Raw genomic sequence first — 13,653 nt, 5'->3', positions numbered from 1 at the left:
ATCATTCATTTGAGGTGTCATGTTTTAAGACTTACACAGACTATAATTTGAATAATGTAAAAATGGGGGGAACAAGATTTTATCAAAAAAGATTCACATAATACCAATGTACTTGTGGTGATAAACTTCTCCAGCTGTGAAGGCTTTTTGCTAAAATTGAGTTAATCTCAATAGTGTTCTGTTCTGTTTGTATTGTGCATAACTTTCATGAAGAGTTAAGAGTGAGTGTGGGCTGACAGTTCCAAAGCAGCTCCAGCATGGGCAAAGACTTATCCTGGTGCAATAGCAAACTCCCCATGGCTTCCAGGGGAGCAGAATGGAAAATTAAGGGAGACAGTTGATGACTGACATTTAAGTATGTTTTCTAGATACTTACCTTTTTTGCTAGGTGGCTTTGGCTATGATCTTTTTTCTAAAGAGCAGCTGAGAGATTTATTAATTGTTTGTTCAATGGAAGTGGAGTGAGGTGAGCTGATGGCACCTGTACTCACATGTATGTTCCTTAGTCAGGTCAGGTCAGGTCACCCCCAGCAAGGTGCCTGTATTTGGGATGAGTTTATCTGGGCTTTTACTAGCAGTGATGCTGTTGTGCTGTTCAGAGTCTTCCTCTTCTCCGTGTGTGTGAAGCTCTGTGCTGCTTCACATACAACAATGTGGCCTGATTTGAAGAGCTAACCCCAATTCTTGGGTGAATATTTCTATTGAGCTAAAAGGAGTGATGTTGCCTATTGTACCTATAGGCAACTTCTTGTAGCCAACTTAATTTAGGCTGTATGTAAGGATGTAGTAGGATCCACGTCCTGCCTGTAATAGCAAAGCAGATAACCTTGTCCTGTATATCCTGGGCAGCCTGTCTTCCTTGTTGCAAAGCTGAATTCTGAATTTTGAAATGTCAAACTGAGTAATCTAAAGCATCGTTTAAAACCTATGTGGACATTTTTTCCCCATGTATTTTTTTATATTTGTCAAGTTGAAACATTCCAATTTTGCCTTGTAAGTTTCTTCTAGTGAAAATGCATTTTGGCTTCTAATCATAACAGCTAGGTGTTAGATAGAAGTATTATATCTTTCTTGCTTGAACGTCCCCAAATAATTTCTATTTTAGGTTATCTAAAAGTCTGTCCTGTGTTCCCAAGATGAAGGAGGAATTATTTGTTTCTTGGGAGAGGCATCAGTGGAAAAATTGCCTTTCACCTGTGCTTTTGTGCTGTGATTGGGAAGTGTCTCTTTCAAGTTTCCATTTGTCCCTGGGGAGTTGTGGGGGTGTGGGATCACTTCTAGAAGGTGTTTTTGACTTCTGGTGCTTGCAGCTGACTGGAAGGTTACTGCTGTGTCTCGTTAATTGGTGGCTCTTGTTTGTCTTTCAGACAAATGCACTTCATTGTGCAAAGCCATTTGGATAAAACAGGATGATATTAAATCATTCCAAGACAACTTTGACAAAACAAGATGTTTCATATACAAAACATCTAGGTTTAGTATATGAAAGTTTATCAAACTTTGACATGAACATGGAATTTTTTTGATGTCAACAATCATTACAGAATGAAGTATTTTTATAATGCTAAATTGTAACTGTTCAAAATACAGCTAAAATATGCATATAGTAAGGATTCTGTAATGTATGATCTTGTGAGGGTGAAGTGCAGCTCTCTGTATATAGTACTGGATTTTGTAGGCTCAGAATTCCCAATGAGATTTAGTTCCCTAAGTCTTTCAAAAGCCCCAGCCATAAGCATTTCAATCTTGTTACTCCTGATTTTTTACATTTAAGTCAAGTAAGTCTTAGTGGAAACATGGAAAAAAAGCTACAACACTGAGAAAGTAGTACCCTCTACAACCTCTCTCTAACAAAAATGTAAGCCTTGAAACTTCAGTTCTGGGTTGTGTCAGGGTGGAAGTCTGAGATCATGATGTTTGTGACTGCCAGAGCAACTGTTAGCTTGGGATCTTCACACTAAGACCCAATTGTGACTTTCATTGTGTGGGGTAGTTACTGCAGCATTATGTGTGGATTCCATGGATACCAGAGTAGATACAGAGGGAGCAGCCAAAACTGACCTCTGCTTTGTCAAAATAATTCAGAGGGGATGTTTCTGTGGGTTTGAGTTATAAACATACAGTACTTAGTTTCTTTTTTCTTACCAGGGTTGGAGGAAATATTAAATTGCAGTTTTATGTGTGTTTGAGACTGAGTACAGCAAGAATCTAGGTAGACAGAGCACCTTGTGAGGAGCATTCCTTTATATTCTGCTGCACGTGTTCCTCATTTTCTTTCTGAGTTTGATGTTCTTTTGTCAGAGATATTTGATCCTGGTTGTTCTTTGCAGCAAGGCTGTGCTTGCTGTGGATTCAAATCCCATCACTGTCCACACTCTGGTCTGCTGTGGGTCACAGAGGTGAGGAAAACACAGAGGAGTTGGGAGCATCCACTGGCAGACTCCATGGCACCTCTGAGCTTGTCCCTGCTTGCCTGTTGGTGAGATGGGGTCTGGTTCATGCCCAGGAAACAAATGAAGAGTGATTACACACCATCCATCTATTTTCACTAGGATTATAAATTTAAGTAGCTAAACTGCAGGCTGATGGTGATCATTTGATAATGTGGCAGTGTGAGAAACCAGCCTCTTAAATCAGACACTTTAATGTTTTAGGCAGTGAGAATTTTTCAGAACTGTTACATTTTTGATCATGTGTTATTTTGGTTTTTCCATCCTTAGTTTTTAATTTAAGTCGGATTTGTCTTTAAGGCAGGTAGAGTGAAGAACAAAAGGTGTCAAAGATGTTACGGGGGTCCTAAGTAGCTTTGGAAAGAAGTTCTCAGTGGGAGATTTGACAGTCTGCTTTGTCAGGTCCAGTGGCTGCATTCAGAGTCCTTTGTATTTCAGGGAAAAGCTGAGAGGTGATTAAAAATTACATAATCTGCTTCAAAACTCACTTTTCAGAGGTGACATTTCTACAAGAAAAATTTTCTTTTCTTGTATTTCATTTCATGATGAAATTTCAAAGTTAAGCTTTTCCCTGAAATTTCTATTTATAAATCATAGCAACCCAACATTTTTCTTTGTTGTTGGTGGTAATTTTGCCCTCTTTCTGTAATTTCAAACTGCTGCCCTGTCCCATTCCTGCTCAGCAGGAAAAAGCTGAACTGCTTAGAAAGAAGGCAGTGGAAATGAACCACTTTCTCTCACAATTTGACAGCTCTGTCCATTTTCCATTTGCTCCTTTTAGGAAAATAGGCAAAGATTATTAAATAATCAAGTAGAAGATGGGTTTTCTGGCTTCCCGTTTTTGATATATTTGGCAGTGATTTTCAGATTCAGTCAAAACACTCTCTGGGCAATAATAGAGTATGGAGCAATTTTAGTGATGGTTCCAGGCCAGTTAAAGTTTGCCTTGCCATGATGGCAAATGATTCTGTAGCTTGTGTCAGCACCTCTAACATATCCGGTATCTGATCTGAACATTGAACAACTTATCAGTGTTGCAAAGGGAATGGTTGACATAGGTCACTGCGGTATTTAGAGAACCTGAACTACAACTTCCAATTTCTTTTGGTGTTCACCTTTCCTAAAGAATTTGCAGCAGAAGATAAGTTCCAAGAATTTAAATCTCTTGTTCATAGGTAGTTACTTTGCAGGTGTGAACACTACAGTGATTTCTGTAAGCTGAGGATTTCAAATGGAGCAGTGCTATGATAAGGTGAAAAACCTTCTATGCTTCCAGGTAGTGTTAGGGATTTTGTGTGATCCACTCTTCCTAGTGGACCTATTTTTGCTATATTTGCTATCACAGTGGGTGTGCTGTGCATATGGACAGGCATATGCCATGAGATGATTCTTTGGGGTATGCTGGTCTCTGGAATACAAAGCCTTTTTTTCACTAGACCAGTCTGGCATCTCTCATCTCTCCCAGGCCAACTCAAGGGGTCTGACACAATTACTGCTGGAAACAGTGGATAAGTTTAAATACTAATGTTTTGGAAAAGATCTTGTCTTTGATATAGAATTTATATTCTGTGATTCTTTGAACATTAGTGTGCAAGTGCAGCTCTTGGACTTGATAGTAATACACAGGTAGTAATGCCTAGTAATGCACAGGTAAGAATAATTCAGTTCTAGTGAATGTATGTACTGAAGATCAAGTCAAGGCAAATGAACCAGATCACTGAATTAGTGAGAAATAGTTATTGGATAAAATTCTGCAGTACATACCAACTCCATATGCTGTCTTAGTAATGCTATAATTAAGCCAAAGAGTCATGTCAAACTGGCCTTTTCCATCTGCTCTGTGATCCACTCAGGGAGCAATTTGGGAAGAATGACAGCTGACCTCAAAACCGACAAGTTCAGTTAATGTATGATCCACCAGAACTGATACTTGAGCAGAGCTCATCCTCTGTCCTATACGGGTGCTAATTGTCCTTTGTTTAATTGGGAAAATCAAAATAAGGCTTGCCTGATGCAGGCTTATTTAAAATTTTCGTCTCAGTAAATGCCTCTTGGTATTACTGGAGCCATTTTATGGCTCATAAAAACATTCTTCCATTTTATTTTCAGCTATGTAAACTGCAGTGTGGTGGTGCAAGTTTAAAATAGCACTGTTGGGTTTTTCTGTTCATTTTTATGGCTTCTGCCAAAATAAGCCTGTTAATAATAAAGTCTCAGAAGTTCCTATGAGTAATTGACATGTAAGACACGTGAAACTCAGCCTGTATTTATAATACTAATTGATTTCATTTATTTTGCATCCCCTGTGAATTTCTCACTGCCAGTCTTGTCATTATCTTAATGTTGTTGTTTCCAATAACACTCAGAAAAGTCGTTTTGAAGGCAGGGGGTCTTTCAGCACAGATGCATCAGGTGTAAAGCTTCCTTTCCTTCGAGGTGATCAAATTGGCTAAAGGAAACCCCGTGGAATGATACAGCTGAAAAACCAGGGGCTGTCCATCTGTTTGAATCTGTGTTACCTGGTGAAAATCTGCTTAATGCTCGCTCCCGTGAGTGTCTGCATTCAGGTAATGCAGGTAGGGCTTTCTGTTGTGACAGGAAAGTGTGAAAAATATCACTGCTGGAATCATTGCAGTATCTGGAAGGTCATAGTCAGGATATACAAACCTAAAGCACCTCCTCATGTGTTTGTTCTGCTGGCCTGGAATAAGAAAAATACTCTGAATACTGTGTTGGAAAAATCTAGTTTCCATTTCTATTAGATAGACAGAGTTAAAATGTAAATGTGGTTGAGAATACCCTCAGTTAATGGTGGTTTGCCTGTCTGGCAGGTGTGCTCTGCCTTGGTGTCTGATGGGCAGTGTCCTGGTGAGTCGTCATTCTCAGAGAAACAAAGAGTCATCCATAAATTTTAGCATCTGCCAAAATTCAAAGTAATCTTTAAAACAGAAGTTGTCTTTAATCTGAGCTTTTCTGAGGTTCCCTCCCCTCCCTGCTGCTTTTAGCAATTCTTTGGCTTTGCCATTTACTCAATAGCCCAGTGCCAGTGATTTTGCTGGAGAGAAGTGCAGCTGGCTCAGGGCTGGTGTCCTGGGACAGCTGCAGTGACTCACACTGTTCTCTACCTGCTGCTTCTCTTGGCATCTCAGAGAGGAATGTTCTGAAGTCTTCAGCAGCTTGACATTGAATGCTCCAAGTCACCAGACACAGTGGGGTTTCACCAAGGGCTTTGTTCAAGGTGAAATTCAGGCAAAGAAATTTGAATGAAGCATGCTCTTTTCTTTTTATTTCCTTTTTTTTTTAAGTTTCTGGTTTGATTTCATGGACAAACTTTGGAAAATATTTTCCACTTCTGTTCTCTCTCCTTTTCCTGCCCCTTCTTCTAAAAGATGAATGAACAGACATCACCTGCTGTATCCTGAAGTGTCTTAGAAGACAGTAAGTAAGGACCAGCAAAAAAATCAGAGTTAGGAGTGAGGAATATCCTGACCTGTTCATGTTTTAAATACGAGATCGGGATACTCCTTTTCCTTTGCCTGCATGCTGTCACAGGCTGAAGGGATGCAGGAGGTGTGGCTCTCCTGCAGCAGTTGCATGATGGGCAGAGCAATATGTGTTTGATGCTGCCTTTTGCTGTGTGTTGAGAGGGGAAAGGCACTTTACGCCCACTGGAGTTACTCGGGAAGCCTCAGAGCTGCAGTGTCTTGGAGCAGCTGGGGTAATGTTTTCTCGGAGCAGTTTCCCAGCTCTGCTCCTGGAAAAGCCATATTGAGCCTCACAGTGGAAACTGCATGAGCAGTGTCATCAGTAATGAGCTGCACCTTTTAAGTAACAAGGACTGAAGCAGCATGAGTGGGAGTGAGCCAAAGCGTGTCTGGAGTGACCTGCTGAGGCTTTCTGGGGGATGCCACAGGTTTGAGTGGCCACGGGCTGGTCACAGCCAGGCAGCAGCCAGCACCTCCATGAAGTGTCCAGCTTCTTTACTTCAACATTGATGTGGAAAGGGGAGAGACGGGTGTCTCAGCTTCAGGTGGATGTTACAGAGCTGTTAACTCACATTCTGTTAATTATGCTGCACTGAAGCTTTACCTGTTTGAGGTGGCAGGTTTGCACTGAAGACTGTTGTCATGGGTATTATGCAACGGTCTGTTATTTCAATGAAGTATTAAATAAAATTGTTTCCACACCAGGAAATAGGGAGATGACCTGCCAGAAAGCCTTAGATAAACTTTCAAACATGCCTGAACCTACTGACCCTCAAGATACAGTGCAAGGCTCATCTTTTCTTTTTCCTTCAGACCTTGGCTAGATGGGATGGCTGGAGGCACCGTATCAGTGCATGGGGAAAGGCCTCTTAATGCTGTCACCATCATTTAAATATTGATCAGAGCATGCAGAAGGACCATGCTGGCTGTGGGAGGTGGGTGAGCACAGCCCCTGTAGGCTTTTCTCTGCTTCTGTGAGCAGGAGCCGTGGAACCACTGTCTGCTCCTGGGTCAGCGCTGCCCCGCACGCCTGCCGTGCACGGCGCTGGAGCTGTGGATCACCAGGCCCCTGCGAGGAGGTCGCTCTGCAGGTGGGGAGGGGAAGCCTCAGCTGTCCCACGTGCTCGGTGGGCCTTGCTGAGGTGTGCAGGGACGTGGCACAGGCGGTGACAGCCCCAGTGCCTTGGCAGTGGTGCCAGCCCCTGCTCGTGGGAGCGCAGCACGGCTGTCGGGCCAGGTGTAGCAGCGTGCAGGACAGATCTGAAAGGTGTGCGTGTGCTCTCGTGTAAGGTTCAGTACCTGCATGTCCCCCTTGAGCCTGCTTCTTCCCTTGGGATGTTGCCCTGGGTGCGCAGCCTTCTCGGTGCCCAGTGGCTGCCAGGGCTGTGCAGCAGGACCGGGTAGCTCAGCTAAGAGCAGCCAGTGTTGGTAGAGGTGATGATGCTTCCAGGTCCTACTGAGAGCCCTCCTACTCATACCTACACTCTGCTGCTGGTAGACAGGCTTGTCTGCATTGATTGCCAGCACTGGTCCCCTGAAGTGCCCTTGGGGAGACTGGGTTCTCTAGGGGAGGGGTTTTGCCCCATGGTATCCAGCTATGGAGGTAAGCATGGCATGGCTGGGGCACTCTGCCAAGTGAGGTTCACGCTCTGCACAACCGGAAGATTCAGACTCCCCTCAAACCTGTTACACAGGAACTTGCCCAGGGCCTCCTGCTCCTCAGCTGCTTCTCCTGGGAAGGCACGATCTCCCAGACTCTGCTCTTCAGTGCATTGTGCAGGAAGCAAAAGAAAAAAAAAATCAAGTGTGAAAAGTAGGAGTAAGAGTAATATTCTTGCCAGTTACTGCAATATTCTGGAATCTGGATTTTGTCTCTTTACTGGCTCCTGGTACTGCATGATCATTGTTGTATGCTTCAAGTGAACCAAGGTGAATTAAAGGAAGTTAAGCTTTTATAAGGGTCACAATTCACTTCAGGTGTACATTTCATTTTCAAAAGTAATTTTTTCCTTGCATGCTCCCTCACATGTTCTCACCTCCTCCTCTTCTCTGACTAGAAGAAAAGCTGTGCACCCTTTGTTTTGCTTTTCTTCTTAAATGTGCCATCACAGAGGTGTTACCAGCCTCTCTAATTGGGCCAGCAGCATGTCCATCTTCAGAGCCAGCAGAGATCGGCTCTGTCAGACATGGTGGAAGCTTCCAGCAGCTCCTCACAGAAGCCACCTCTGTGGCCCCCTTGTTACCAAAAACGAGGCTGTGTAAAACCAATACAAATGTGCAGATTAGGGATTTTGCACTGTACTGTGAAGGATCTTTTATAGTACTTGAGGAAAAAACCACCTTTTTTGAATTATAATTTCATGGATACAATGCACTGCAGGTACAGTTGGGGTTTTAAGGGACAGTTAATAGTTGGACTCCATGATCTTAGAGGTCTTTTTGCCACCTTTATGATTGTATGATTCTGTGATGCTTGGCCTCTGATGTGATTTGGGGATGAAAGCTTCACAGTGCGAAGAAATTGGCCAAATAAATAACTCTCTTCTTTCCTGTTGAACTGTCAGCCTGGAAATTTTAGAGCTTTGACTGCTCAGAGAATAAAAGCAAGTTCTGCACCGTTGCCTTAATGATCATCTCTCAATGTGGTGCAGCCATGTGACACTAAACATTCCTGGCTGGCTTGTGGATGACAGCCCTGTTACCTTGGAATGGGCTGGCTCACCCTTGAAGCTGAAGTCCAGCCCAGCCCACAGCAGAGTGTCCCTTCTGGTGATGATTTAATGGACACTGGTCCTTTGCAGGATGGTTTGGGGCCATGTATTTGAGTCACATTTCTTCCCTGCACAATCCTCATCCCATCTCCTTGCTGAGCTGTTGGGCAGGTGTTGTGTAAAAGCTGGGATAAAAGGAAAGGAAGTTACAAGTCAAGAAAAGAAACACCAGTTCTTTCCAGGGAGTTTGAGTACAATCAGGAATGGGCTTTTATAATTGAAAACTGAATTCAGAAATCACAGTAGCGGGGAAAGTCATTTAGGCAAATGATGCAGAGGTGGTCTGCTTTACCACCCTTGTGTAGAATTTGGTTTTTTTGGTTGTTTTGGTTTTTTTTTTTTTTTTTTTTTTTTGTGGTTTGGTTTTTTGTTGTTGTTGTTTTTTGGTTTGGGGTTTTTTTGGGTTTTTTGTTTGTTTTTTGTTTCTTTGTTTTCACATCAAGTTCACATCAGCCGGACCCCATAATCTAAATGTTTCTCTCTTCATTTGTATTTTAAAAATAATTATAAATAGGCAGGTTTGTGTAGCAGCTGTCTTCAGAAGCAGACCATGATAAAGGAAGTCCAGCTAGAGTATTCTTGTTCATAGTCTGAAAAGGAAAAGCTGGTTGGGGAAAAACTGGGGAGCCAAGACGTGAAACTCGCCAACAACCCAACCCTGTAAGGGATCATCACAAGCCCATCACACAGCGGGCACAGAAGTTCAGAGAGCTCGTGGGTGGTGTGTCAGGGGGTCTGGTGGAGAGAGGAGCCCTCAGAGTAGTTCCAGGCAGCTCTCCTGAGGAGGGCTCTAGCAATGGACTCTCAGAGTCCGGGGATCCTTCAGTCCTCAGGGCTTAGCAAAGACATCTGTGGTGTAAGTCTAAATTGTGGCCTCTGCTCTTAGACTCTGACAACTCTGAGGTGAAAATAATGTGGAAAGCTGATGTTTTCAGTCTAGGTTTAACTTTGATTATTATTGTTTTATCAATCTGTAGTCTGAACAGCCCATGAGCAGGAAGCTGTGGACTAAAAATTTGTGTTTGGATCCCTTCACTACCATTAGCTTTGACAGGAGCTGCCTGAACAGTGTATTTTTTTAAGAGTTGCAGTGTATGAAAATATTTTCTTGCCTTGAAGCTTCATTATTTCTATTTTCTTTAGGAAATGGGGATAATTCCTTTTATCTGCTTTTTTAAGTCAAACTTTTATGTTCCTGTGGATAAGCCTATTTCTGTCTGTTAGATAAACATCATGACATGGCCTGTGATTTTTATTCATCACACCAAGTGGAGAATGTTCATTACAATCACACAGAGGAGATGACCAAGTGTTGTGTGCTGAATCTCAGTGGCTGTGCTAGTACCAGTTTGCACGCTTGAATTGCAGAATTGATGCTTTTTGGAAACTCTTGTGCATTTAAAAAATGCTAGTTAGGAAAGGATGGCCATTTTGTCCTCTTTATAAATGTAGTTCCAATGTCACAGCAAGATATTATTTTTTAATGCCAGAGTTCCCCAAGACTTTCCCCTTTCAGCTTCATTTAGGTTTCTGAACTGAGACTTAACAGCTGCTCTGTGTGCTCAAGTGACTGCCAGGGCATATTTTGTGTGAAAGCATGGAGAAATGACACATGTAGAAATGGTCTTGCCCCAAACTGTTTTTCTAGGGTATTAGTTTACTATTATGATAACCATTTTTAGTGATTAATATTTTTAGTAAACCAATAATAAGATTATTTTTCACATAGCACATTTGGTCAGGTTTAAAGTGCAAGTGTATTCTAGATAAGTCAAAAATGACAATAAATTAGCGCAGTAAAAATAATTTTAAAAATGACCTCCCACATACTCCCATAGCCAAGTATTAGAGGTTGGGAGAGAAATGCTGTAGTTCATTGCTAAGTGGCATAAAAATACAGAACGAGTGGATGGGAAATGTCATATTAGCATAGTTGTTTTTCAAGTGTTAGTGTTAACAAAGCTCTTTTGACAAAGTCTGTAATACATAATTTTTCTTACAAAAGAAATCAGAGTTGATTAAAGCAACTTTAATGGCCAATGGATTTTGTTAGCATATTAATCTGACTGGTGGGCAGACTTTGTCTCCTTGAGAAGGCTGTCCTAAGATAGCCTTTACCATCTGGGTGGACACAAGACCAGGGAACGCCTGGCCTTGGCAAAGCTGAAAGAAATGATTTTCAGATGCTTTTTGTAGGAGGATTTCTTTCATTTGCAGCTGATGCTTAAAGAGCCCAACACTTGGTCTCATCTGACTATGAAACTTTTGTCAAAGCTCAAAAGAGACTTGGTAAAGTTACAGGCTTAAAACTGCTTGAATGATTCAGCCACCTCTTTGTGAACACTGCCTTTCCATCCCCAGAGAATTCCCATTTTTCTTGTACCTCACTCCACCAGAAAACCTTGGGTCTGTATAGCCAGGATATTTTTTCTTGTTGTCTCCCTGCAATAAAAGCAGCAGTCCTCCTGCTGGCAGAGAGGAAAGGTCAAGGTACTTGTAGGAATTCCCACTAGAATGTGTAAAACAGGGCAAACACTCATCTAAGGGCTCTTGGGGAGGAAATCAAACTTCAAATTACAAGTCTTGAAGTTTTTACTATTGTACAGACAGCAGGTGAACCTGGTTAAACTCTGAAACAATGCAGAAAAAAGTAACCTGTAGGAGACACAAGGGAGAATAAAAAAGAAAAACATCTTATGGAAGCCTGTTACCTGTGAAAGTTTCAAAAGTCAGAAGGGATGTGGTAAACTTTCTTCATTGATTGTAGACAATGGTAATTAAAATCAGGAGGATGTTAAGAAGTGCAAGGCTGCCTAATGTCAGAGCAGCCTGAGCTGCTCTGTACAAACTGGTTTTCTGGGAAATAGGCTTTAAAATGGGAGTTCTTGAGCTGTGGTCCATAACACACCAGAAAGTAACCTCTGAATCAGCTGTATAACAACAGAAGAGAAACAGTGTCTTATAAAATGGAATCAAATAAAAGCAAGAGAAACATTTTAGATGTTAGGCTTACATGGATGTGAAAATCACTATGGCAGCAGGGTAAGTAGCAGCTCTTTATTGCTTCCCTCAGACTTAGCCTAGGTTTTTCAGTTTAGGACTGTTCCAACTGCCAGCTGATGCCCTCAGTCCACTAGTAATTCTTAGTCCCTTTGGCTTAGATCTAAACCCCAGCTGGGGTTACAGGAGTCACTGTGTCCATTCACAGGAGCCCTGTGGTGCATCTCACCAACCTGCAATGTACTCCAGTCACGTTTGTGTGGGGAAGGAGGGACTGCCTTCTGTTCTCTGAAGAGTTTTGTTGAACATTACTAAAATACATAGTCTAGAGGAACAAGCAATGATAGGTTAGTTTCTATTAATTATTTCCCTTAAGATCCATTCAGGGATGCAGCTCCTGAAGTTTCAGTTGTTTTTGTCATACCTTAGGCAATACCACAAATATAATGTTCATGTTTATTAATTTACTTCTTTATTAAATAATGGGAAGAACAAAGTAAAAACGAACCTAGTGTACCTGAGTTGCAATTTCCAAAATTCCAGCCAAAGATTGTGTTTGAGAGCTGTCTTGCCTCTGGGAGGCAATCCACTTTATGGATGGGACTGGGAAAGGTGAGGGAGGGTCATGTAGGATTTGATTTCAAGCTGCACTACTGCTCTGAATTGTGATGACGATGTGAATAGGGTGACCACAGTAATGAGAAGGTGGCCACAGCAGGATGGTGAAGGTAGGGGAGAAGATCTGCCAGGGATTTGTAAATCAGCTCACAAAGAGGCAGATGTAATTCTTAGTTCTGTGAAACGGATGGATTAAGTTTTATTCAGTTAATTTAAAGAATCTCTTCAAGGCACAGTCTTGTGGCAGGTGAAATTAATGTGTATGAATGTTCTTTATTAAAAATAAATGCCTCTCTTTGTAAATCTATCTTTTGCTTTAACAAAGCAAAGATGAAGTCCAACCATTCAGACATGTTTGGACAAGTATTATCTCCCCTGGGAAGTGCTGTCCCAGTGAATTGGATTGAAAGAGAAGTGCTGTGCTGGGATTTTGGTATTTGTTGTACCATATGGGGCACTTTTACATGCTCTTTGTCATCTTGATATGCACGAGCTTGAGACATTTGTTGCTTGCTTCATTGAAAAACTGCAGTTACCTTTGTTCCTGGTTTGCTGTTGGAGGGAAATGTTGTCTTTAGAGCTGGTGAGGAGTTAAACACCACTGTGGTCACCAATAGCAGATGGAGGGCAGTCTGTGTGTGAGCAGGTGGCACACTGACAGCCCTGGGAGGTGATGCTGAGGCTTAAACTGGGAATCTGAGCAGATACCTCCCAGGGTGGGAGCTGAGGAAGCAGGTAGGGGGCTTGGGGTTCCTCCAGGTGAGCTTGGTTTCAGCATCTGTAGGGAATTTAGCAATTTAAAGTTTCAGCACTTTCAGGCATCTCAGCAAATGAATTGAATGTTCCTTTGTTCTTATGAGTTTTGTCTGGAGCTTTAATTAATCATGAGGTGAAATTCTGTTTCAACTAGGTCCAGGCATGCTTACTTTTTGTAGAAGTAGTTGGGTTTAAATGTAATTTGAAACTTGCTTGGGGGACCTTGCACTTCATCTGTTTTCTCAGCAGTTCTCAGAGAAGAAACTGTGCATGGTCACCAGTGTTCCATATTTAAATGTCATAGGATCACAGCATTATATTCCTGAATTGTACTGATATGATGAAGTATCTTGTGACTGTATGAAATTATGTTTGAATGAAAATATACGAAAACCATCAGCTCAACAAATTTCCTATCTATTCAGGGAATTTACAAAGAGTCCATGTATTGCCTTTTCTGTCAGTAAAGTTTTTTTTGTTTGTAGTGTATAAAAGCTGCAGAGCATTCATAGGAGGAAATTTTTTCCAATAATCAGTTACTTAAACTGAAAATATAAACATTTTTAAATGAAG

General features: G+C 41.8%; 1 protein-coding gene across 12 annotated transcripts in view; it reads left to right on the top strand.

The window, feature by feature from the left end:
- Positions 1 to 13,653, top strand: part of IL1RAPL2 (interleukin 1 receptor accessory protein like 2) — a 364,841-nt gene that overhangs the window by 163,099 nt on the left and 188,089 nt on the right. The window contains exon 1 of one of the 12 annotated variants that reach the window (XM_068204778.1): positions 6,840 to 6,870. The exons of the other annotated variants lie outside the window; for them this stretch is intronic. Within the exon in view, the coding sequence (XP_068060879.1) occupies positions 6,855 to 6,870 (16 nt within the window). The 5' untranslated portion in view covers positions 6,840 to 6,854. Of the gene's footprint in view, positions 1 to 6,839; positions 6,871 to 13,653 lie in introns of those variants that run through there. 12 annotated transcript variants of the gene reach the window in all.

This window comes from Anomalospiza imberbis, chromosome 14, assembly GCF_031753505.1.
Source record: "Anomalospiza imberbis isolate Cuckoo-Finch-1a 21T00152 chromosome 14, ASM3175350v1, whole genome shotgun sequence".
NCBI lineage: Eukaryota > Metazoa > Chordata > Aves > Passeriformes > Viduidae > Anomalospiza > Anomalospiza imberbis.
This window is presented reverse-complemented; position numbering and strand designations above follow the sequence as displayed.